The sequence below is a fragment of the Poeciliopsis prolifica genome, unplaced genomic scaffold, assembly GCF_027474105.1.
Source record: "Poeciliopsis prolifica strain line A6 unplaced genomic scaffold, Auburn_PproV2 SCAFFOLD009, whole genome shotgun sequence".
In the NCBI taxonomy this organism is placed as follows: domain Eukaryota; kingdom Metazoa; phylum Chordata; class Actinopteri; order Cyprinodontiformes; family Poeciliidae; genus Poeciliopsis; species Poeciliopsis prolifica.
In genome coordinates this window covers 10389430-10415576 of record NW_026562384.1, presented here as the reverse complement: position 1 = coordinate 10415576, position 26147 = coordinate 10389430, and the positions used below count along the sequence as shown (strand labels likewise).

Genomic DNA, 26147 nt, shown 5'->3' with positions numbered 1-26147 from the left:
GTAACTGAATTTGATCATTTCTGGCAGGCTGGGCACTGACTTACTGCAGTGTGCCCTACAGGTGAGCTGTTAGATAATAGATAAGACTCAAAAGAAGCTCTGTTTGCATCACTATCTGCTCTTTCACATATTGATTTTTATGTCCATGGGATTTTTAGAAAAGACATATAGCATTTCCTTTTTTATATAAACTCCAGATTTTTGTAGTAGTTTCAAAGTATTTTGTTGTTTAATGATGTGTAATTTTGCATGGCTTCAGTTAGTATTAGTTGTAGCACATTAGCTCAGTTGTATCCTGTCTTTCAATGCTATCAAACAGGAGACAGCATTCTTCTTCCCAGGAATTTTTATAGCGAAACTGTATGATATTTAGCAAATGCAGGAAATAATCTACTTAATTAAAGAAGTAGGGCTCCTGGAAATATTTTCATCACAAATTGTATGCTTTGGTGTTTGAAGGTAAAATATCATCCCAGTGATGCTACTATGCTGTATAAAGCTAAACATTCATCCCACCAGCCTTTTCCTCAGTGACCTGGCTGCTTTGCTTGTTCAGATTACATAGCTTACACTCCGGCTCAGCATAGTAATCACTATGTGGGACGGGATGAATCAAACAAACAGCTTCTTCCCATTTCTGTATGCAGACTACAGCAGGGAAAGACCCTCAGTGGAAATACTCTGCAGCACCATAAAACAGCAAACTGCCTGCTCCCAAAGCGTGTATTACACATGGACTCAGTTTTCATTTGTAGCTTTTAGAGTTTTTGTGAAAGTTTTGAGTGGATGACATGATTTGATTTGTCCTCATTTAACTTCTTTGGGGCGTAAGGAACAGACAATTACCATTTTTATTTTTGCCTTTCAATAATGAAATGGCATGAATGGGCAATTTCAGGAGATAAATCTGCATTGTCTGTTCCTATGGTGCCATGTCAAGTTTCTTGCAGTAAACCCGAGGGCAAGAGAGTAAGTCCTGAAAAATGAGCGCCCTCTACTGTAAGGTTTGGCTATTGTGGCAAAATCTCAAATGACAGCAGTCGACATTTTTCTTCCTCTTGAATAACAAGGAGCTTGTTGTGCTTTTCATGGCATTTCCTGTAGCTGGGAATCAAAGCAATAGTGAAACAAGAGAAATTACTAATACTTATGACAGAATCCTAGATACTTTAGTGAATGTGTCCATGTTTTGAAATTTAACTTTTAGTCTTCATCAGAGTTAGAATTTTCACAATTACACTGGCAAAAATCACCTCTACAAAAGTGGAAATTTTTACAGTTTGCTTGTCTGAAGTACGAGTGTTAACAAAATGTCGAAACAGAAAGGCATGTTGCTGCTCATTGATCTGCAAAGGGTTTTAATGATTGCAAATAATTTCAACTCACACTAAAGAAGACTGACACAAAACAGCTAAAATAGTGAGGAATAAATTTAAATCAAGGTCAGATTGTAGATTGCTCAGAGAAAGTGTCAAAAATGTAAATAGCTGAAGTTAAGACTTCAGAGCCCTCAATTAGCATTTAAACTGTTGAAGTTCATAAAAATATATTTTTTTAAAAATCCTGGACAATTCTACTTGTATGATTGCCAGCATAAAGCCTCTTTAAAAAAGCGGGCATCATGGCTTATGGTTACAAAGTTATAAACCACAAGAGTTCTGGAGCAAATGCTCTTTGGACCACTGAAGCCATGGAAAACATATTTAAAACACACAGAAAACACATTTTATGAAGAAAACAGCAGGAGAATACAAAAATAAACATACTGTAGTTTTGTTAAGCTTTAGTCTGGTGCCTCCAAACTTTTAAAACCTCCTATGCTCTTTATAAAGCTATTTCAAAATCCCATCATTCCCTCTGTCCTCAAGCCCTTTATTTATTTTTTTTAATCCTTGTCCTGCCTTGGATTCATGTTTGCATACACAGACAAACACACCAACGCCAACACATTTAAAGGACTTCCAAAGTTTAAGGTGGGGGCTGGGGTGGATTTAAAGGAAAGGGGTGTAAGAGTGTACACTTTGTGTTGCATAATTGATGCTCCCTATTGCCTTACGTCCTCACCGCTGTGCTGGCAGAGCAGCAAACAAAGCTTGCTCATTAACTATTCACTGGATAATTTGAACAGAAAAATGATTCTGTGGATCAGCAGCACCTCGTAGCCCTGAGGCATCTGATTTCTGAGTTGTTAATAAGACATGTGCTGTCTCCACTGGTCATATTTTAACTTGACAGCAGATCCACCCACGTGCGCTCAGTCAGTGATTAGATGATGACAAACTATGATTGTGTCGACACAGACACTGCATGCCAAAAAGCATGCTGGACTCTATTGCTTGGGAAAATAAAATATGAATAAGTCTAAAGGAATATATCAATATATTGTTTTCATAAACAGGCTATATTGTGAAGCTGGAGAAGAATAGCAAAGAATTTAATTAATTTAATATCCACAAAACAGAAGTTCTACAAAGTATTTATTTTTCCAAATCTGGATAAGTATTTTCAATAAAAGACAGTTTAAAAAATACATTTGTACCAACATAGATATAATAAAACTCAGAAAGACTAAAAATCGCTAAGAAGATTAAAAGCTGATTAATGTCTCGAAATGTGTGGCTTCTTCCCTCAGCATCACTATTGCGATACTCAGAGGTAATCAATGACAGAAATTTATGTTTTCACCCACCTGCCGGCATCGCCATCACGCTTTCTGCATTAAAAATAAATCATCCTATAAGCTCAGAAATCAGGGCTTTGATTTCTGAGACAATGAGAAAATTAAGCAGTGATCCTAACATAACAAGCTGAAAAACCTTACCTCAAATTAATGAGATGTTGAAAGTTTATTTGCAACAAAGAGCTTCAGATCACAGAATTCAGAGATGGATATAATTGTATAGTTGCAACAGCAAAGTGAACTGAAAATTTCATTTGGGATCCCCTGATGAGTTTCCTTTTTACTTCAACCTTTTATTTCTGTTTTATTTTGATTATTTTTTACAGCTGAACAAAAACTCAAAATTTTGTCACCCAGAAAATTTTTATGTTACAAATTTCAATGTGATTTTTTGATGCAGAAATATCATGTTATAGGCATCACAGTCATAGAAAACCCTGACAACTTCACAGTTGTGTAGTAGAGAGCTGAAGGTTTTATTCCTTATGAAAACAGATGTTCAGAGTTTGCGTCATGGAAAGTTGAGTGGAAGGAAAAATATAGCAGAAAAGCCGAACACATCAGTGATAGTAAAAGCATTGACAGTTGTTAATTCAACATTTTTCTTGTTGATGTATTGCTTATTATTGACAGAGAACAAATTTTCTCTGCCATTTTCTGTCTTTTTCATCAATATTCCATCCCTATAAATCAACTCCCACACATTTATAACAGCAAATGTTTACCATGATATGGTCTTATCATCAGTTTGCGTCAGACCAGAGAGCATTCATTGGGTCAGATTTCCAACCACATAGGGTTGGTCATTTCGCCTTGCCAATTACAAGAATGCTCATAAGGAAAACCATGACGAAGAAAATCCACATGAAGAACCTGTCCATCACCTTCGCAATCTTCTTCCACTCTGCCCCCTTGGCACATGTGGCCTTCTGCTCTCGGAAACAATTAGCAATGTACTCCACGTTGCGGACCAGCTTGCTGTCCACGTTAGGAAACCCGCTGCCAAAGCTGCAAAACACACAGGGCCCAAAGGTCACGGTGGGACCCTGAGGTGGAGGCTTTTTGTCTTCAAGACAGCATGGAAACTTTTGGTCCTCCAGATGACACGAAGGCTTCTGGTCTTCCATGCAGCAGTCGCTCATTGTGATTTTACCATTGGAGCCTTCATACCTTCCAGGTGCGGATCTGGAGAGATGGCTGCTCTCTTCTCTCGTAATGTGGTGCTGCACTTTCACTCTGTGCTGCTGGTGCTGCTTGGAGGGTTGGAGCCGGGGGTATCTGTGTTGCTTCCGGTCCTCTTGGCTGCCGGGGCCCCGGGGTTTCCCATTCGCTTGAATGTGGGAGTTAACCTGAGGGTGGCAAAAGTCATCCTGGAGGTAGTGAGAAGATGAGGAAGAAGAGCCAGAAGCACAGTTCTCGCCCACTTCATACACAAAGAAAATCTTGGACATGTAGTCTATGATAAGCACTTTGGCCCAGTGTGGGACTGGTTTGGCCTCTACACCACAGAAGTGAATGTTCATGATGAAAATGGTGAGCGCTGTGGAGGCCGTGACCATGGTCATGGTGGCAATGTAGTACTTCCCTGTGGAACAAGTACAAACATGAACAGAATGATACTTTATTCAGCGTACACAATAATAACAATACGCTCTCACCGATGAGAGGCACACTTTCTGATGGTGGCATGCTCTCAGCCACCATGAGCTGGAACACAGTGAGAGCCAAGAGAACCGTCACCCCGAGGGAAACCTTCTCCCCAGAGTCTGCAGGCAAGTAGAATCCCAGTGGAGCCAAGAAGGAGATCAGGAAGCATGGCAGGAGGAGGTTAAAGATGTAGAAGGAGGAGCGGCGCTGCAGGAGCACTGTGTAGGTGATGTCTGGGTATGGATCGGAACAGCAGCCGTACATTATCACGTTCTTCGTGGCCGGCATACCGTGGCATTCCCACTCCACATTTTCCACAAAATCAGAGAGGTCACCGCTATCCATGCCCATAATGATATCTACCTGGAAGCGGAGAGATGGATGACAAAGCAGAAGTGGTGCACTGAAATTTGAGAAAATAAATATCTACAAATGTGTCACTACAGAAAATAAATCCCACACAAAATCCCCATGTTTCTTTACCTGGTTGCCATTGTACGTCCAAGAACCGAAGGTGAGGTTACATTCCTGGCTGTCAAATGGAAAATAAGAGACGTCCACAACACAGGAGCTTTTAGTGATGGCCGGAGCATCCCAAGTTATCTCTCCGTTGTAGCGCAGCCTGACATTGGTGTCCATCGGTCCTGAGAAATCATCATCAGCTCTGAAGGTAGAAAGAAAAGTTGACTCAAACAAAATAACTAAAAATGGATGACGCGTTCAATGTGTAGTTTTGATGATATTTCATCCAAACGGGCGACCAAGAACATTTTCACAATTTTTCTCAGATGGATATCTGGCGTGAACATGTCTTTGCGTTGGACGACGTACTGGCGTACTTGTTATAGAGGACGAGGTCGGGCCGCCACACCAGACTGCTGGGAATGTGGATGACGTCCAGACCATCGTAGTCTTCTGTGTTCCATCTCAGGTAGGCATCGTGCCACGTCTGCCTAATCCACAGGTAGGCAATCAGCACCTGGTTCCTCTCATCCTTCACACACACAAAGGCACAAAGATGAGACAAGCCGTTTAAAAACACAGTGAAAAAGCACTTGGGTAGAGCAAAACATTTAAAGTTAGATCTAATATCTGTGTAAGAAGTTATATCTAATCTGAGTAGAAGGAATCTTCCATCCCGTCCACTTCACATGGAAGTGCATGTTAGAGAACATTAGTGAAAAGTGTGCCATTAAGGCCAAGGAACACAACAGCCAGATCAGAAATAAAGCTGTGGAGAAGAATAAAGCACCCTTAGGCTATTAAACAATACCACACCTTTTGAACATCTCAAAAAGAACTATTCAAGTCATTCTTCAAAAGTGGAAAGTGCGTCTTATAATTGCAAACCAACTGAGACAAGCTTGTCCCCCTAAACTGATAGGCCAGGCCATGCATGGTAACTCTGGAGGAGCTGCAATGATGCACAGATCAGGTGGTTAAATCTTTTTTGAAGACTTCTGTCTGTCTATTGTCCATTTGTTGTTAGATACTGTATTTTTAAACCTGATAAGAACCAACTGTGTAAAAATGATTATAAATTTGCTCATTTTGATTTGAAGATGAAACTAAATGTCTCTAAAAGACTTGAGACTGGGGTGAAGTTTCACCTTCCAGCAGGACAGCGAGTGGCTTAGATAAGCAGATTTGTGTGTTGGAATGGCCCAGTCAAAGTCCACTCCTAAATCCAGCCGAGAATGTATGGAGAGACTGAAAAATCTATGGTCACATTCTGCTCATTCAGTCTGACTGATGTGCAAAACTGATAGAGACAAACCTTAAAACAGTTCTAGCTATAAATTGCAATAAAGGGGATTTGATTTGCAAAGTGTTGACTCAGGAATGGAGTGTGAGAGTTAGAAAGATTGTATGCAAATTCAATCCAAATGTTGCGGATTTTATACTTATAAGACGCAATGTAAGCTAAGCAAATTTTTGCTTCCACTTTCACAAATTCAAGAGCATTAATACTTTATGGTCTGGGGGCTGTCAGGGTAGGACTTGGATTACATTCCCTGCAGGAGCCTGCAGTAGATTCCAATATGCTTTGTATAATCTATTTTGATTCAAAGAACATCATAATCAAGAATGGAAGTGCCCTAAACATCCTGCAGAAGCTGCAAAAAGACATGACCCCTTAATTTCTTTCCACTTGGCAAGAGACACTGCAATGTTCAAGACAACAGAAGTCCAGAGTCATCTATCAATATCAGGTGAAAGAGGGCCCATAAGCAAAGAACAGAGAGCCGCATCGAGTAACAAAACACCCTCACTCAGAGTTTTGCACAGCTCTCTTTCATGTGTACTCTGATATAACAAGCCAACAGCAACACACAGCTCGGTAGATAGATTACAATAAGGTGGTGCGCAGTCTCTCTAAACGCATTCACAATTCAGCTGGTGATTCACCGAGGGGTGACACGTCACTGAACCTGAACGGGAATCTGAACCAGTTGTATACAAGTAGGCCATACAGGGAGGTTTTAACAGTTACAGGTCTGCCTCGCATTTATTACCGTCAGCGGTTAGAGTTCCGAGGGATCTGCTGCATCAATACGCAGTGACAATAATTCAGGGAAAACTCACACTCTGGAACACTCAGCACAAGTAATCCGTTTTATTTCCATGTGATTCATCTCAACTTGTTGTGTTTTCTCTTGTTTTAACAAATGAACTTAATCAGAACTATTATGTTGTGCAGCAATGGGACTAATATCCTGGCATTGTTATCTTGTCATGCTACTGAAAAACATTCTGCCCAGAATCATCACTTAACACAACCACATTTTGGACACAAAACTGTGTTTGAAGATAGATCATTTGGGATTTTTAAACACTTTACGTGCTTCAGAGTGAAAATGTTTGATATGTTTGAACGCTTTAATATGTGCAAAGGCAGGCAGAGCAGACAAAAATTGTACTCATGTAAGAGTACCACAACTTCAAAACATTTCTACTCAAGACTAGAAAGCATTGGGTAACTGATAAAAGCATCAATCATTTAACATATAAAACCTACATAATAATCAGATGGACCAAAACATAAAGTTATATGAAAATGTTGGAAATTTCAGGGCAAAAATAAAAATTACAAAATTAGGTAAAAAAATAAAAATAAATAAACTTTGCTTTATTTTTAATAAAGCAAAATTTCTGAAACTTTCCATATAAAACTTATGAAACTTGAATAAAATGTGGACGTGTCCTGAATTTTTGAATTGAACAAGCTTGTTCTTCATTCTATTAAGTATTCAGAAGTGTGTACTTCTTAATGAAATTTCAAGTAAAAGCAGAAAGCGCAGCATATTGCACAGCGGCAGCACAGGGTTAAAGCCTGCAATTCATGAACAGAGGCCTCAGGCCTTCAATTGGCTGTCCCGCTGCAGCACAATAAAAATAGATAGTACATAGTTGTTGTTTTTTCCAAAAGTAACTCAAGTAAGTGTTAGTTAATGCGGTTAGTTATTACCCAGCTGTGTATATGTGGCATTTTAGTGTACAGTATGAGACATGCTTGTAACCCACTACCCACCATGTCTTTGATCTGAGAGAGGGTGATCTGTAAGGTAACGTTGAGCGCTCTGTCTGTGTCCTCCACAGGCCGCAGGGCGCTGGAGTAATTCTCCATCAGGTCGTTCAGGAGCTTCTGGGCATAGTGGCCTTGAGCGCAGTAAACCACTGAAGGGGCAAAATAAGATGAGGTTCTGATTTAGAAGAGATGATTACAATTGTCTTTTTTCCAAGCTGTAGACCTTGGGTTGTTATTATTTCATAAAGCTGGAAAATCGATTTTTTTATTGTTGCCAACTTCTATATTCAAATTGTATTTTCAACAACATGTGATTGAAACAAATGGTGTAAAGGCAATATGCACCTATTAAACTAAACCTATTTGATGATAAAAACTACTGAAAAAATGTAACTAAAATAAGAAAAGCCAAATGTGTAGGAGAAAAACACAATGTTCCCAACTTACCTTCAGGAAGCAGCACTGTCAAATAGATCACCTGGATCATCTCAAACATCTTTAGATATCTCCCAGATCTAAGTTAAGGTGACTTAAAGAAGAAATCCAACAGCTTCCTTCCCCTAAAAGGCTTACATGACGCCCGTTCAACCCCAGTTGAACTCAGTTGTAGATAGCAGGGCACCGTTTCATCTGGCCGTCCCTGCAGCTCTCACTGCTTGGCGGGGGAGGCAGCATGTCTGGCTGACGGGGACACGGAAACAAACTCTGGCTATCATATAGCAGCAGCAGAGCGAGGGAAACAGGATGCCCACAAATCATCGCCTCACTACACATACAGAATTTTTTTCTCCTTTCAACTACGCTGTACATCCAGCTGGGCCGCAGCTCTGCGCATGCAACACTATTAAACCCTGCAAGAAAAAAAATGTGAAATGCGTTACTTTCTAAGTGACCTCATTTGGTATAATTGTTTTCCAGGGGCTTCATCATAAGGCTATTCCATTTGGACCTCAAATTTAGCAGAAAGATTGTTGTAAGAGTCATTTGCAGCAGCATTTCTTTCTAAGGCCATCATAAATGTCATACATGGCTGAAACTGATGTTTGTCAGAGATCACTGCCCTGTTGAAACACCCAATCTTCATGTTTCACCAGCATAGATGTTGATTTGAGCAGACTTTAGAGGTAGTGTTTCTTCTTCATAATTCCATCTGCGCAGTATGAATGTATATATATTCCTGAGCCTGCAGGTATAATTTGGAAAAAATCCACAATAAGTGTAAAATTAGAGTAAAAAACAGAAAATCATTCTCACCTATAAATAAATAAAATGATCATTAACACTGAATTCAATGCAGCAATAATCAGTGTATATGCAATTCTAGACAGATTTTTTTATGGACAAGATGAATTCAAAGGTAATAGTTGCAATTCAGTAACTTCAGATTTTACAACATAGCAATCAATATTGAGCCTTAAAGCTAAATTTTGAGAAGTCATGAGATGCCTACATCTAGTATGCAACAGAAGAAAGCGCCTGGGGGCAGATGAATTTTGCAGAGCAGTAAAATTAAATCCAAACATCTCATCACTTTGTTGTGCGATATTTGGAGCAAGCAAGGTGAAAAAAGTTCTTTTAACTAGCGGGATTTGTGGATGGATTCAGAAGCACAAGTTGGTATTGAACAAGTCATCTGTTTGTACCTACTTTGTATCCAAAGAGGCAAAAACCTGAAAACTGGATTCAGCTCACAGACAAGTTCTTAAAAAGGATACTGTACATGATCTGAATGCAAAAGCAATTTTATGACTCCAAACAATTTAGGGTATGCTTAGCCACTGGATGTTTTTAAATTGAGGGGTCTGCACCATTTTTACTGCAAAGTAAACCCCTGCAGGTTGAATCCTGGAGTTAATGTAGTGCGTCAGCCTGGTTTTTTTATTCAAATGCATGCAGAAGCAATTAAATGTATAAACCAAGGTTGCCTTGAGCATAAATAAATCCTCTGTTTATCAACAGTTAAGGTTAACCTTTTAAGGAAATGCATACATCAAGAATAGGTTATCGTATACTTTAAATATCGTCCCAATAAACAGATCAATGACTTTTGAGATATTGAGGTTCACCTTCTAGAATCAATAGGATCTGATGCCGTCAAAATTCCAAATCTAAATCCAAAACATTTGCAGAAAGACTTGAAAATTGCACTGATGTGCCTGAGTTTGAGACATTTTGCAAAGGGTGCAAAACAATCAAGAAATATCCCAAATGACTTTTTTTGTCTGTAGTTGCAGCAAATAGTAATTCTGCACAGTAATGACTCAGGATGCTGAGTATACACAATGTTTGAGGTTTAAATATTTTTGCACAGCATTGTATAACCAGACAACAAACAACATTTTCAACAGAAAAGAAACAGCAAAGCACAGACTAATTTACACAGACTTTAATCTTTTTATTTACAGATGAGTCATTGACATTTATTTGTTGATGCAATTAATTCTAGACTTGTCACAGGTCGTGTTGAACATCAATTTTGTTTGCTTTTCTCTCCGATTAAAAACAAGAAATCAAATGCATCCATGTTCCTAAATAAAAGTGTTTTAAAAAGAAAAGGAGAAGGCCAGATGAAGAAAAAATATTTCAAGCTATGTGGCAAAAGTGGAGGAGAGGAATCTCCAACAGGAGCTGCCAGATGTTGACGGATGGGCGGGGGGGAAACTTGGCATGAGGATGGCTACTGTGAGAACACCTGCAAGACGCTTAATGAGTTGTTTTCAGGAACGCAGAATAAGCCCACCTACACGGTGTACTACAGTCAGTGCTGAACTCCTCTGTGACAGAACAAAAATGTGATGGTTTACTCTGATGCTCATCTTTTCTTCAAATTAAATATACTGACACTGCAATATATCATTAGCCAGATGCTCTGTTTTCTGCACACTGTTGATGTCAGAAAACTGATTGTTTTAATAGTCCAGAGACACTAAACCGAATGTTGGGAGCAAGAATTTTTAAAACTGAGATTTCGTTTTTTGTTTTTTTTTTCTTCTTTTTTTTTTTAGAAAACAAGCCAAACGTTTATTAAATAAGAATCAGGAGCAAAAACTAAAACAAAGCTGCTTTAAATGGCCTGACCCTCTACAACAAAAAGGTTAGCATGAATGAAAATAAATGCACTGCATAGGCAAGGATAAGCCGCTGACAGCCGCTTTTTGGACAGAGCCAGAAAACTGGGACAGAATGACAGATGTAGGTGGAGTTTGGTTTCTATTTTGTTTCAAAGTGGATGTCGATTTGATTGTATCACTAAGTGGAATGTTGGGTGGCCTTAAAGAAACCAGAGGTAAGATCTGACAGAGCAGATGATTGGACAGAGGAGATGTCACACGGTGAGGATAGAGAGGAGAAGAAGGGGAATGTGTCCGATGTAAAAACAGAGGGGAGGATCGAGCAGGATTCGCCTTCAGACAGCAGGAGTTTGGAGGAAAGAGGGTGTGTACGGTTGAAGACAGACGTGTGGATCAGGAGGAACACGAAGGGCGTCGAAATTCAGTTACTGAGGAGGAGCTCTGTTGCCGTCTCCACGTCCCAGGATTTTGACGACAACGCCACTATTACTGCATTCTGGAGACATAAACAAAGGCTGGTTTTAATCTGCAGCATCATGCAGCACTGTGACACACACAGTGCTGCATGATGAAACTTAAAGTTTACTACAGCAAGCTCACTTTTTCAAAGCCCATGGCACAGAGTTTGTCTATTTTGCGTGTGTACTCCGGACTGGTGACGGGAGCTCCTGCGTAGATGTGAGACCAGAGTTTTGCTGTCTGTTTAAACATCTCTGGATTCTGCTTGTACTGAGGGGTGAACAAACAAACAAAGAGTTTATGGAAGGGGGCTCAGCAGACAGATTGTCAACAACTCAAAGGCTTCTTGTTTTGTCTGTTTGGATCATTGGGGAAAAATGGTCAGCTTTCTCATTTTATGCCACCAAATTCATGAAGTTTACAAACAGATACATGTTTTACATCCTACAAAAAAAAGAAAGCAAATGTTCGACACAATACAACTGTAATGTCCTTTTATTAAAGATTTTCTAAACGCTTGAGTACTTCTACATTATTGACACATTATTAAAGTAATTGCATCTTGCTCAGTTCCAAAGTGTAGTAGTTCTTTACTTAAATGACCCAGTTCATTATTCAAATAGCATTTATAGCAGCTAATAGTTTTCAAATATACAAAGGATAAAGTCTTCAGTTCAAAATAAAGCAGGCATAAAGCCAGATCTGCTCTTTTAAAGTTTCAGTTGCTTTACTGCTGAATAACAGATTAATTTGTGTCCTTTACCGACATCAAAAAAGTGCACTAAAAAAATTATTTTTATTTTTTGTAAACTTAGAATCATTATTGGTGCTGAGAGTCCTCAACATTTATTTGCAAATTAATTAATACGGTGTCATGTTGTAAAAGAAAGCTTGTTATGACATTTCTGAACAATGTCAGAAATGTTGCAAAAAAAAACAAAAAAAAACGTGTTGCTCCAAAAGCCAAAAATACCTGAAAAGATGCATTTAAAGTCTGTTGTTGACTCGTAATAAATTTTTAATCTATCTATTTGTATCCAATGGCATGCCAGAGATATTTAGCCAGAAACCTTTTGAAAGGCAATAAGAGCAACATTAAAGTTGACACTTGAACACCTAATGCATCCAAAGAGTCTGGTGAAAAGTTCATATCTTTACCTTTGTCGGAAAGAATTCAACAAGACCTTTAAAAATTAAAGTTCAGCTAATACATTTAAAACCTACACTATAGTAAAGGAAACCTCGGATTACAGTTTTGTGCACCTTACTTGAATAATGTGCTGCATACATGAACTGATAAACGAGATGTAGCAGCTCCAACTGTTTTTCTTTTACATTCTAGCATAAACATTTCCAAGTCATTCTGTAAGTAATGAGGTCAAACAAAAAGATGAAGGTTAAATGGTAAGGTTTAATAGTTTGCGCTGAAAGAAGCCACACAAATAATAAGTGAAAAAAACTTTGACCTGAAAAAGTTTTCAGTACAAATACAAACAAGGCTAGTTCATGTCTTGATATGACCAAACAGTGAATTTTAGACAACTCCAGAGTCATACATAAAACTGAAAAACAAATACACACACCTGATTGGCTACCACAGCATCCTGTGGATCATCTGGTTCTGCTGCTGCCAGTAAGGCTTGTAATGACAAGAGGACCGTCCTCAGTGTCATGGCTGCTGCCCTGAAACATCATCACAATGAGCACAAACTGAATGAGCTCCGAAATGACATACAAGTGCTTATACACAAGTGCACTCAACAGTATGACTAACCATTCATTCAAGCTAGAGTGGTGCATTTGAATCTACGCAAGATGAAGCAGAAACTATGGTACATTTGAATCAGCTCCATTATTCTAACAAAATATTGAAAACTGCCAATAATTAAGGCATTACCAATAGCAACACTTCATTATATAGATCATCTGAGGAGCATAAGCAAATCAGCAGTGCAAATGCATGGACACACAAAGGAAATAAACACGTCAGGCCCCCGTCCTGTTATGGTGGGGATTGGTTCGCTCTATTCACTATGGGAAGCATTTTGTTGGCATGGCTCTAGTCCATCTGTTCCCTTAAGGTTTTGATATATTCCACCAGTGTTAGAAAGTGAGCTGCAATGTATGACGGGAACCTCGGCATGGATACATTAATTTCCACAGGATATTTTTACTTAAAAGGCGAGCTTATGTTGCTGTAAGGTACATGGTACAATCAATCATGTTCTCTTTCAAAAATTATGAACAGCTGCTCATTCTTTAAGCAGCTCTAAGTGTTTCCTTCACTCAGATTTTTACATTTAGGATGCATCTTAGAACTAATGGGCTAAAGATGTGAAATAGCCACAATCAACTTATTTAGCCCTAATTCTTTACTCTATCTTACATAGTTGGAAAAATATTTAAAAAAAACAATTTAAATCTTGGCAATGATTTACTCACCACTGATCTTTAAGGATGTCCAGACATATTGCACCTGTGACTGAGCTGATATTGGGATGCCAGATCTTTGTGATAAACCGCACCTTAGGTATTGAAAAAAGCAAGGAGACATACACAGACAAGCAGAGTGATGGGAATTTCTTTATGCACCAGGAAGATCATTAGTTGCAGCAAAACAAATGAAACCTTACCTTGGGTGGATTGAATGGATACGTCTCTGGAATTTTAATTTCTAGTTGATATCTACCGCCTGTCAAAAATAGAACCAGTAACACAATAAAGGAAAGAGGTTGGAATATCTAGAAAATTTAAAACAGAGATGAAAAATGTTAAAATTAATTTAGTAAAGAGTAGTGCTACAAAACTATCCATAAAGGTCAGGAACGTTGCAATAGCGATACTGGTTCCAGTAAATCCACATTTTATTCACCAGTCTCTTCTTTTCCATCATCAAGGAATAGTTATTTATTTTTCCAAAGTGGAAAAATTCAAGTGTGACAGCAGCAAATTATGTTAAGTGGAGAATGTATAGTCACTCAAAGGTAAAAAGACTAAAAACTCTAAAATACTCAACAGTAAAAATATATTCTCAAAACAGAAAAACAATACCGTGTTATTTAAAAAATTTATACGCTTTGTAGGTTAATTCAGAGAAGATAAATGTACAACATATCCCTGGGTATATAAGAACAAAGACAACAGCAACAAGAAACATGTCTCCGTAACTCTGATCCCGTTATGGATCAGACAGCATTAGGGTCATTAGAGTCTTGTCATCTGTTCGAAATTATAATTGACGTGTACAGCAATAATGCAATTACTTTTGCAATTCAATTTTACACGCAGATCTTGCAAAAATGCTTGCAATTCAATAAATTCTGCCATTTTAGTTCACAGTAGAGCTGCACATGCACATTTTCTTAACACACACATTAACATGACACTGCAGTATAATTATCTTATATTCCAAAATGGATTCTGATTGCAATTCAAGGAAATGTGGCACAGCAACAATGAATTTTTGGCAAGCAGTTTTAATGTTCAGCCCTTGAAATGCTGCAGTCTTTCAACAATGTTATCAAAGCAGTTGCTTGACATCATGATGACAATCATGATAGGGATTAAATACAGTTCTTTGCACCTAATAAATTGTTCAAAAATTACAAATTTTGATGCTTAATTTATATTGGCATGTCTTAAAGTGCATCAAATTAGAATGTAAAGAAGAACAGTAATTAGCAGATGCATCACTCTGGGAGGAATGAATTCACACAACGCCTATGCCAACTGAACCCTTCCACCCTTAATACCAACCCTCATTCCAACCGTCCTTCCAACTTTTCTTCCAACCCTCATTTGAAACCCTAATAATTACCAACCCTCCTGCCAAAGTTAATTCCAGCCGCCCTTTGAACCATAGTTAAAACTCTCCTTCCAACCCTCTTTGCAACCCTAATCCCAATTTGCCTCAAGCCCAAAACCAACCCTTCTCCAAACCTGCATACTTTTAGAACTTTTCTCCCATTAGTTTTTAAGGTATTTGCTGTGTTAAAGGCAAATGTTTCGAAACAAATAGAGTGAATCAATGTTGACCAACTTGACAATTATCTGTTGAGGCAACAACAGTATTTTAGTTTACAATCTATAGCTCCCATTCTAGAATGAGCACATTGTCAATATACTAGTGATAGCCCTCTTGCTAAAGTTATCATTTTAGAAAAGTAGATTTGCTTTTCATATACTTTAAACCAAAATATTGCTTCTTGCATATTCAATTAATTAATTTACTTAGTCAACAAGCTAAAAGAGTGACAGCAAGAGAGCTGAAATTTTAGCTAAAATACTTTTGACTACATTTTATAAAAACCTAATAAATTTAGTCAATGTTAGATAGCATGCTACTAAACATTGCTGCTACCACACTAGTTTGAACAGTTTAATGCCATCAAACATGGTATGTGACCCACAATCATTAGCATAATAAGCTTCAGTTTCTAGTTGTCCTTTATTCTAACAATTAAAAGAACCTTGAAAAATGATTTATGGCAATACCCAAAATCAATCCATAGATTTCAGCTTTTGCTAAAAAAAAAAAAAAAAAAAAAAAAAAGCTTTTCAAAATATCAATTTAATGTAGCCTTACTGTCGAGAAAGTTGTGCAATTTGATTTTTTTTTATTTATTATTATCCAGAAAAGTTGACAGTGTCTCTTAAAAATGACCTCACCTTCATATGGCGTGTCAGGAGGCCCTGCTATTTCTCCTTTGAGTTCTGTGAAGTTCTCATCAACCAGGTCTACCTTTATTTGGTTTTTGCTTGTCTGGAAGAGTAAAAAAGAGCAAACACTGGCAGTTAACCATCCACGCTGTCATAAGAAATCCCTCTTTAATTGCCAACTCATGCAACATCAGGATTATGAGAGGTTGCCCACAACTTGTTGCACACTCACAGCTCTATGAGTAAGAGTGATTTCAAATGTTGTGTATTGGGGTAAAGATAACACGTGGGTGATGTAAGCTTTAATTATTACAACTCTCAAACAACATTTGCATGGATTTCCCCGGCTAGCTTAGCGACCACAGAAGGTACCCTACTTAATAATATCCTCAAGAAACTTGGTAAGCTAACATATGCTGGGAACATTTTAAAGCAATCGTTACTCTCTACACTTACGATCACTGAGGCACATTATGGTGAGCTGACGTTTGTCGCCACTTATTATCATAGCCGAGACAGTTAGCTTACAGCTAGCCACTTTAGTGAGCAAGCGTCACTCATTCAGCCACAGAAAGTGAAATAAAATCAGGTCCGACTCAGAGTGGCAAACACGACAACCAACCTCTTCGCTCTTCAGGACCTCCTTGAACTCCCGTTTTATCCTCTGAACAGCAATATTGGCCATGGTTCCCCCAGTGTTCCTGTCCGTTTGGTTGGTTGGGGCCTCGTCGCCAGTCCGACCAGTCAGCTAGCGCTAGCTGCTTCTACCGACAACAGCTCCTGACTTTTTCCTTTTAAAATGCACGGACTCAAAAATAACAGCTGGAACGTTGTTCGCCTCCTGTCACGTCGGTCCCCGGAGTTGGTGGGAAGCTTAATCTGGGGGAAGTAGCTCAATGTGAGTCTGTCATCTCAAATATGAAGCAACAACACAATGGTTGGTAGAACAGAAAACATTTTAATACCAAAACTGCATGCAGTCTAGAGGAGACAGGGTCATGTGATCAACACCGTCAACGCTCCCTCCCATTGGTCGATCAGTTTACAATGAAAACCTATTTATTATCATTATTATTATTATTATTATTATTATTATTATTATTATTATTATTATTATTATTATTATTTACCTTTTAAATTTCCCCCAAAAAACCTCAATTTAAAAAGCTGTTATATAACAAATAATGAAGTGAGATACAAATAGGAAATAACGTTTTCAACAGTTTGCATGTTATTTATTTGAAAAAGCCAAACTGTGGATTTTTTTAAAATCACTGTTTATTTATTAATAATTAAAAATAAATTAAATGAAATAACAGGTAGGTAAAATAACAATGTAGATTACAATAATTTACATGGAAGGCTAAATGTTTTTTCTACTTTTGGTCCCACAGACTTTAAAAGAATGTACACCATCTTGTTGGGAAAAGCAAGCTATTTTATGTAAGTCAAATTTTCTTTCATCACATTTTTTTTTCCACTGTACAGTTTAGCAGCACTTCATATCTGAAGTTTCAAAGTGACAAAAACTAACAAAAACTCTGCAAACACAACAGGGTCATGTCTTTCATGCATAGTTTCCTTCTGGCAACTTCTTTGTCTATAAAAGGCCTTAACTCTTGACTGACACCGGTGCAGTTCCATTAAATCCTTCAAAGATCTGCTGTGGCCTTGCAATTTATGCTTCTTCTTTGTTTTCTGAAAGCAGACTTCCAGACTGACTGTTTCATCTCAGAGTCACGTAATAACACCAGATGGCGCTGTTGTTCCATCCCAGGAGAATTACACAGCGTGACGAACGCTTGACAAAGGACGACCAGACATCTTCGTATAAAAACTAGAACTACACACAATTCAATAAAAAATTATATCAGAATAACACACACACAAACAAAATTGTAATTAATGTACAATTCTCATGAAGTTATTTCATGTTGTTTTCAGTACTGAATGGCAGGTTTAGAAATTGCCAATATAGTAATCTGTAAAGGCATAAATAATCACACACTTGAAGTAGACTAATATTTTTTTTAGAACCTGGTTAAAAGACAGCCTTTTTCAGTGATTTTATGTTTGGGTCATTTCACAAGCACAAACTTGAATGTACTCTGGATGTGAAGCAACATGCCAATAAAAAAACTGATATCTTCATGGTGAAACACGTTACTGGCATCATAATGTTGTGAGGACACTTTTCCTCATAAATGACAGGGAAGCAGGCGAGATTTAGTAGGAAGATGAATTAAGCTAAATTTGGGGCGATCCTGTGAAAAGTCGACGTAAGGGTTCTGTTTGCAGAAAGATCACAACTCAAAGTGACAACGAGATGGTCAGGATAAAAACATATCAATGTGCAACTCAAGGTTTCTGCTTTAAGAAAAAATAATAATAATTGTCCTCCTTCTATGACACCACTATGCATTTGTCTATCAAGTAGAACAAAAACACAGTACATTCAAGTCTATGTCTGCAAAGTGACAAAATATAAAAAAGTTAAAACAATGTATATTTTCCTTTTGCCATGACTGTCTAAAACTAATTGTTTTGACATGTTTTGTGACATACATTGCAAGTGAACTCATTTGTCACTGCAAGATGAACACACAGGTAGATTTTGTGGTTCTTCTCTGCATTTTTTCTAGTACAAATTCAGGTCCTTACTACAGTTAATATCTAACATCAGGACAAAAACAATATGCTGATGCTTTATTTCTTCTCCTTCCGTTCTCTCTCCTCTTCTTCCTCCCTCTGCCTTGTTTTTTATTCCTCTTGCTAATAACAATGAAGATGATGAGTGCAGCCAGCATGGCAGACGTTATCAGAAGGCAGCCCCCAAAAACCAGCATTGGCTTGTTCTTCAACATCCACTCACAAGTCAAACATTTTTCCTGCTGCTCAGGGGATCTACACAGTTGTGCTGTGCTATTGTTAGAAGAACCACCATTAGCGATGATTTCTCTGTACAATGCGACAGAGGCCTTGGCTTTGGATTGGTGCTGGGTTGAGGTAAAAAGACCAAACAGAGGGGCATGTCGATCTTGGAGCTTCCACACATAGAAACCATGCAAGTTGACTCCATCAAGATGATAAGCTGAGAGTAAAAAAAAAGAGAAAGTAAAAATTAATTGTATTTTTATTTTTTAATTCTGAAGGGTTTCTTCATTAGCCAACATGGGAACAAAATACTTAAAACACATAACTGTATGGCTCACCATCAGCAAAATGTGGAACAATAATCAGAGCTGTAGTCTCAGCAACTGCCTCTCCCTTTCTTTATGGTTTGATTATTTTCATGCCAACTCATTAAGTCTGACTTTTATGGTAGGAACCAATACGGTCATTAAAGCAATATTACCTATGGGGACAGATCTCTGTTTCAACATCTGCAACATAAGACTGTTCATGTGTTTGTTATACCCAATAATTCCACAAGACATGAAGATAATTTACCTTTGAGAGCTTCCTGTATATAACTCCTGAGGTAATGCTGCCTGAGGTTATCCTCAACTGAAGCTTGGTCATCAATCCCACTGGCTGTGACAATGATAGGCAGAGTTCTGCCATACCTCTGATTCACCCATTTCAGCATCTTCCGTAAACCCCAGGGTACCAGAGCTTGCCCCAAGCTGGAGGACGGCCAGGTAGGGTCCGAGAAAGTCACACAATCATGCTCAGGTGCTGGTTTCTTTTGGAGGATGTCCTGCTTGTGAGGATTTGGAGAAACTAAACGTGTTGTAAAATGATTCAAGGCAATAAAACTCAATGCCCCATTCAGCTCCTGTCTCTCAGCTGTGGTAAAATGAAGAAGAGGTGATTTGGGAAGTCCAAACACCCTTGTTCTTTCATCCAGGTATTCCCTCATTTCATAGGGGTATTTCCCCTTTTTCTTCTCATCTTTTGCTTCAAGCAATGGGTCCAAGAAGAATCCAAGTTCAAACAGCAGAAATCTTTCCGTTGCCACTGTATGTGACTCTAGAAAAGGGTTACCGGGGCTGGCCCAATCAGCATGTAGAGCGAGAGACACCAGTGATCTCTGTTCACCAAAATACTCCCTCTCATGTAACCTCCAGGCTTTGGCATGGGCTATCAGCAAATTATGAGCAGCTTGATGCCTCTCTGTGACATTGGAATAAACATCTATGAGTCTGTTTGGCTCATTGATGGTGATCCAGTAGTGAACCCAGGTACCCAGCTCCTGGTAACAAAGTGCTACATATTCTTGAAAAGCTCCTACTGTCGTGTAATTCAGCCAACCGCCAGACGCATGCAGTGGCCCTGGCAAACCCAAGTTCGGAGCTCTGTGTGTTGGGTGGTACAGGATGACCATAGCTTCCAGGTTTAGCTTCTTGATCTCTGTCAGCACACAGCGGTAGTACCTTTTGGAAGTACAGAGGAAGATGTTATTTTTTGCACTCTGGATGACAAATCAAGTAAAAGGAAGGTCAATTAATTACTGGGAAATGCAGTTTCTTACAAAGATTCTCATATCCCTTAAAGTGGTTTCCATTTAGACATATTGCAACCACACATTTCAATGTATTTCTTGCAGGTTTATACACTAGACTAACAAAAATGTAAATGTAAAACAAACCATTCCATATTGATATGTAGTTGTGGTAACAATATGTTGTCAGCATGCTCTTCTACAGTGGAAACTGGTAAGTTGATCAGAATTAATGTGAAGGAACAGGAAAATATTATATCAACTATCCTATACTAAAATAAAACTAAAAATTGTGCTGCTCATTTGTATCCTTGACACCTGAAAAAATACTTTGATGAACCACCTGTTGATGCAAGTATAGCTGCAAGTTTGTTATGGTATGTCTCTACCTGCTGTGGACCTCCAGAGACTGGAATATTTGCTCAGTCTTCTGAAAACATAACTTGCTTGAAAACTGATCTTCATAGATACTTTCAACCTAACCCTTATGAGGCCTATCATTCATTTTGATGGATTGAACAGTGCAACTGATAACATTGAATTGTATTTTTGAGCATAATAGTAAACAGGACTGAATAAAAATGCAAGCCATGCAAGACATTTTGAAAAAAAAAATACTCAGGCGTTTCAGAATGTAATGTGACAAAATCTCAAAACTTAATGTAATATTAATATTCTGTAAGACACTTAAAATTTCAACAATAAAAATGTTTCCATTAAAATGTATTAAATTAAAGTAAGCAGAATCTTTCCACACTCAGAGGTTAGTGTGTTTGTTGAGCTCTACCTCAGGGCTTCGGTGTTTACATTTGAGCGGCTTCCCTCGGGTAAAATGAGAGACCAATTAAGAGCGAAGCGGTAATGAGATGCCCCAGTGGATGCAAACAAGCGGAGATGGTTGCGGATAGCCAGATAATCTGTGCACTGGGCAGTTCTGGTGTTAAGCTTCACCCCTGGGAGTCGCTGCAGCGATCCGTCCCCTGTGAGGTTCCAGCTGTATACGTGAGGGTCAGAAAACTGTGGGGAGAAAGGGTGGAACCGGACCTGCAAAACAGCAAAAAAAATAAGAAAAAATAAATGAATGATCTACCAAAGTTTGTTTTGCTTTCTTTAATTATAACTCGTAAAACAATGCATTTTACCTGCAGTGTGGAGTCTGCTATCCCCCAATGAAATTTACAAGGAAAATGGCCTTTAACATCTGTTGATAAGTTTTCATCAGCTGGAAAACCATTGTCATTGACAATTTGCTTGAAGTATTGAGCGGTGGTCTTGGGAACCCTGGTTCTGTTTGGTTGATTGAAGTCAATGTAGAAAAGACCTCTTCTTACACTATAGCCATAATTCCACTCAAATCCATCCAACAATGACCAGGCTGAGTAGCCAAATACCTGCACACCATCAAACTTGATGGCTAAAATAAAAATAAAAAGACGTCAGTATTTATTTTCTAAGAACGATACGTGCTATTTAAGAGTTTAGATCCAAGAGATTTTCTATTTACCCTGTAGGACTTGGTTGATAAAACTTTTCATCAGATATATGGCAACTGTGTCTTCCCTTCCAACGCTGGCATCAGAGAACCACCCCCCTTCTGCCACCAGTACCCTCAGGTTCCCGTATTCTAGTTTTATCCAGCCCAGGAGGCGTCGTAGGTCTGGGGTGATGCTCTGCCCATTGTGTAACAGGTTCTGGCCAAGACGGAAATTGTTTGGCCCAAACGACAAAGCAAAAAAGTCAGCTGTTTTCTGCACCCAGAGCTTCTCTTCAGGGGTGAACATGGGCATGAGACCGGCATATTTTATTTTGAGAGAGACTGGATAGTCCCCGGCACCAAAGATGGGATCAGCAAACCAACCAAGAATGGCCTCCATGGACTGCTGACAGAGAGCAACGTTGGCAGCTGTGGGCTGGCCTCTGTGGGGTTCAACCCAGTGGGAACCTAAAACAATGGATACTTTACCCCTCTGAGTTGGGCGGAAGTGAGTGTCGTATGTCTGCCATGCTTTGGCGTGCGCCTAAAAACAACAAAGACTCAGTAAGGATGTTGTCAATTTGTTGGCAAAACAAGAAAACAGTACAAAAGTAGTTCAACAAATAAAATTAATCCTAGCCTTCATGTGACAGCCTGAATATATTTTACGGTATTTTGTAAAACTCCCACAATATTATGCACTTTGTATTCAAAGCATTAATACAAAGGTAATGCTGAGGTTAGTCATGCTAGCTTTAACTTTTAACATGTGCGCTTGCTGCGTTCGGAGTATTCCGGTTCAATTAACACAACAATAAGGCGACCCACATACATTTTCTGACAGGTAATCAGAAGTGCAGGTGTTTAAGATGGCAACTCAACCAACGTAATCTCTGCTCTGCGCTCCCGAGGCTGTTTATTGGCTGCCATGGCAAGGACCCTGCGTGTGACGTTAAACTGACTGTTTGGGAGCAACAAAAAAAAAACAGAACAACCATCTGTTTTCTACATTTTTCCCAGAAAAAAAATTGCATGATTTGTTCGTAGAACGTGGCAATATTCAGAGGAGAGTGTTCAGTGTTTTTTGTCACCAACTGGGTGTGTGACGTGTTTCGTGCGCTTAGGAGCGATCAGAAACGGCAGAGAACAGATTCGAGGTGACGCAAGCAGTTCTCCGGCCTCGCGGCAGGGGGCGCTCATGATCCCAGACATTGTGACTCCACAACTGCAGAATAAGAGACAGTAACAGCTAGCCCGCCATAGAGTAACGTCAAAATGCAGCGATATATTTATTGTTTCTGCGCTGATACAGAAAGACGTGGTTTTGAGTTGTACTTTAACGTTTTTCCCTTTGCGATATTATTAATTTCGCGCATCGCGAAATTAATAATATGGTAATATTAATACATGTCCAAGTTTGATTGAGTTCACGGAATTATACTACATATAAATTACAGAATAATCTTTTTGCCCTGCAACGCATGCGCGAAATTTTCTTATGTAAACAATAACATGCAGGGGGTCTATATTTGTAAATCTGATTATGATTTAAATCAGTGCCTCACCAACTATGAATCTCACCGCATCACTGCTTGCAACACAAAGTTGCATCCTTGAACCACAAACTTCAGTGTATTTTACTAGGTGTTTTTGAGTTAGACTGATACAAATCATTACATAATTGTAAAGTGGAAAAAATATATTTCATGCATCTTAAAATATTGCACGCATTTGTATTTAGCCTCCTTTGCTCTGACCAAATAACGTTCAAGAGGAATACTTTTGCAGGGCTCTCTACACAAGACTCTACATCAAATTCTTTATTTAAAAAAAATAAGTGGTTTGACATTCATACATATTCTGCTACCATATGATTGTTAAGATGTCATGCTAATATATCAAATAATTCTTTTTTAAAAGGGAAAAAAGAGAGAGATACATTTGTAACAGCATAAAAATCAGTATGAGGAAGTGGAAAATTGCTATTTACTTATTCTATCTACTTGGTGTTAGCTGGGAGCAGACCAGCTGTGCTCGACTGCATAAACGTAAGTGAGTATTAATGAGGCGTATCTCCGTGACTTCCTGACACACACGCAGATTCCCTCCACCACAAAAGTGCTGATGTGGTGGACTTTGACCCCAGTGTCTCTTTAAGTGTCCTGTTTACTTATCACAAAACCTGTCAATATGAATATAGCCTACCAATCATCAGGCAGATAAAACCGCCAGTGAGTGGGGATGTTTCGTGAATTATTGCCTTAATTATATGCAGTAGTCATGTTGGATTAAGAGACTTGTTAAAGTCAGAAACAGAGCAGTGATCAAGTCTGTGTTTGCTACTCTGTCCTGTGACCTCACAGTCATTCTGGAGATATTCATTGACTATCATAAAATGATAAAGCTGTAAGAGTTCAAAGTTTGCTCAGACTGTGTGTAATCTTATAAACTGTACAAAGAAAGTTGTTGAGTAACCCTGCACGACTCACCCTGATCAGGTTATGGGCTACAGTGAGAGAGCTGGAGACCCCCCTTTTTCTCCAGGAGCGTGCACGCCTGTCCCATATCCTTGCACCGCCACCAGGTATGGGTTGTGCATTGTGAGCCAGTATTTCACACGGCTCCCAAAAGTACTGAAACAAAACGCTGCATACTGCTCAAAATGCTCCACTAACGTGTTATTTTTCCAGCCTCCATATTGATCCTGGAACACCTGTGGTAAGTCCCAATGGTAGAGAGTCACAATAGGCTCAATTTTCTTTTCCAGGAGCCTCTCTATGAGGCAACTGTAGTGATCCACAGCAGCTGCATTGGGCTCACCAGTGGCATTGCCTTCAGGGAAAAGTCTGGGCCAGGAGAGGGAGAAAGTGTATGATGTTACGCCGAGATATCCCAGTGCCTCGACATCTTCTTCCCAGCAGTTGTAGCTGTCACTTGTCACATCTGCAGTCTCTCTTGGAAAATCATCACTGGTAGAGGAGTGGGTGAAATGGTCCCAAATTGAGACGCCTTTCCCATCCTGATTCCAGGCGCCTTCATTTTGGAAGGCCGATGTACCTGAACCCCAGATGAAGCCCGGGGGGAAGGTGTCCTGAAGAAAAGACTGGTCTTTGCTAATGGGGCTCGGTTTAGGTTGCTGCCAGATACTCTTGCCTTCCCCAGGAGAACAGACCGCCCGGTCCCAAGGAAACGTCAACAACAGAAGGGAAACCAAAAGGTGTGTGTGACAGGAAGGATGGCTCAGCATACTGAAGGAGTCCACTTTGTCTTTAAAATCCACTTTGAAGACAGCAGGTGTCAGTCAGTTTTACCGTGATAAATCCTTTTCTAGCTGAACGTAGATCCATGGTAAGTGAAAGACAAGCAGAGAAACAAAGAGAGAGGGACATTGGAAGCCTCAAGGTGCTGCTGTGTCCATCTGACAACCTGGTTAGCCTGCAATATCTGTCTCTCCCTCTGTGTACTTCTGCTCCCACTCAGCCCCTCCCTGCAACATAGATTCACACATACAAAGGTTGACTCATACCCACGCAAGCTGCTATTATTGTCTTACAAGATTAATTTTTACTTAAGTAAAGCAGTAGAAAAGTTTTGTTATATCATGAAATGTAAAAGCAAAGAGTAAGACCTCATTACACTTTGTGACTGTATTAATGACTTGTTTTTCTTTGGGGTATTTTTCTACACAGAACATCTCCGTGTCAATAATTAGCTTGTACTCTGCTCCTGAAGAAATGCTCCTAGAGCTGGAAACCCCGTCTTCGTGATGAGGTTTCAATTAATAGTTGCCAAATGTTCATGACGAATAGACAAATTAAGTTCATTTTTTGCCAATTTACAAGAGCTGATCCAAGTTGTTTTCCTTTTTCATTGTTTTTCTTATTGTAAGAGGTGGTAAGGACATTTGCTGTGTTCCCATCCAGATCTGATCTAATGGTGACAACGGACACACCGCGTTATGTGACTTTATTGGATTTAGCTCTCCTTTCTGTATATGTGCCAGTCAGTCACCCAAGGCAAAAACGCACAGGGTGGCAGAGGAAATTGCTGGGATATGTGTGTCTTAAAAATAAAAACAGCCTTTCCATCACAGTTAAAGCACATCAAAAAATTATTTCACCTTGTCCAGAGGAAGAGATTGTAGTAAGGCAAACAACACAGTCACTCTGCTTCAAGGGATCGAG

The 26147-nt window shown here is 39.0% G+C and overlaps 3 protein-coding genes across 3 annotated transcripts; all 3 read right to left on the bottom strand.

Moving 5' to 3' along the window:
- Positions 1 to 3104: 3104 nt before the first annotated feature.
- Positions 3105 to 8691, bottom strand: LOC129362716 (neuronal acetylcholine receptor subunit alpha-9-II). Its single transcript, XM_055034425.1, is given in 7 exon segments — positions 3105 to 4265; positions 4339 to 4690; positions 4811 to 4991; positions 5167 to 5321; positions 7860 to 8005; positions 8304 to 8496; positions 8665 to 8691. Coding segments are annotated over 7 exon segments (1836 nt in total). The 3' UTR covers positions 3105 to 3483.
- Positions 8692 to 10227: 1536 nt separating this feature from the next.
- Positions 10228 to 17032, bottom strand: ube2ka (ubiquitin-conjugating enzyme E2Ka (UBC1 homolog, yeast)). The gene is made up of 7 exons (XM_055034717.1): positions 16668 to 17032; positions 16055 to 16148; positions 14020 to 14078; positions 13829 to 13911; positions 12970 to 13069; positions 11528 to 11656; positions 10228 to 11423 (listed from the first exon to the last, which is right to left on the bottom strand). Exons 1-7 carry the CDS (start codon positions 16728 to 16730, stop codon positions 11349 to 11351), a joined length of 603 nt encoding a protein of 200 aa, XP_054890692.1. The 5' UTR covers positions 16731 to 17032; the 3' UTR covers positions 10228 to 11348.
- Positions 17033 to 17305: 273 nt separating this feature from the next.
- On the bottom strand, positions 17306 to 25374 carry klb (klotho beta). Its single transcript, XM_055034133.1, is given in 7 exon segments — positions 17306 to 19136; positions 19496 to 20421; positions 21277 to 21533; positions 21632 to 21903; positions 21994 to 22507; positions 24453 to 24478; positions 24481 to 25374. Coding segments are annotated over 7 exon segments (3150 nt in total). The 5' UTR covers positions 25211 to 25374; the 3' UTR covers positions 17306 to 18711.
- Between the last annotated feature and the right edge of the window lie 773 nt (positions 25375 to 26147).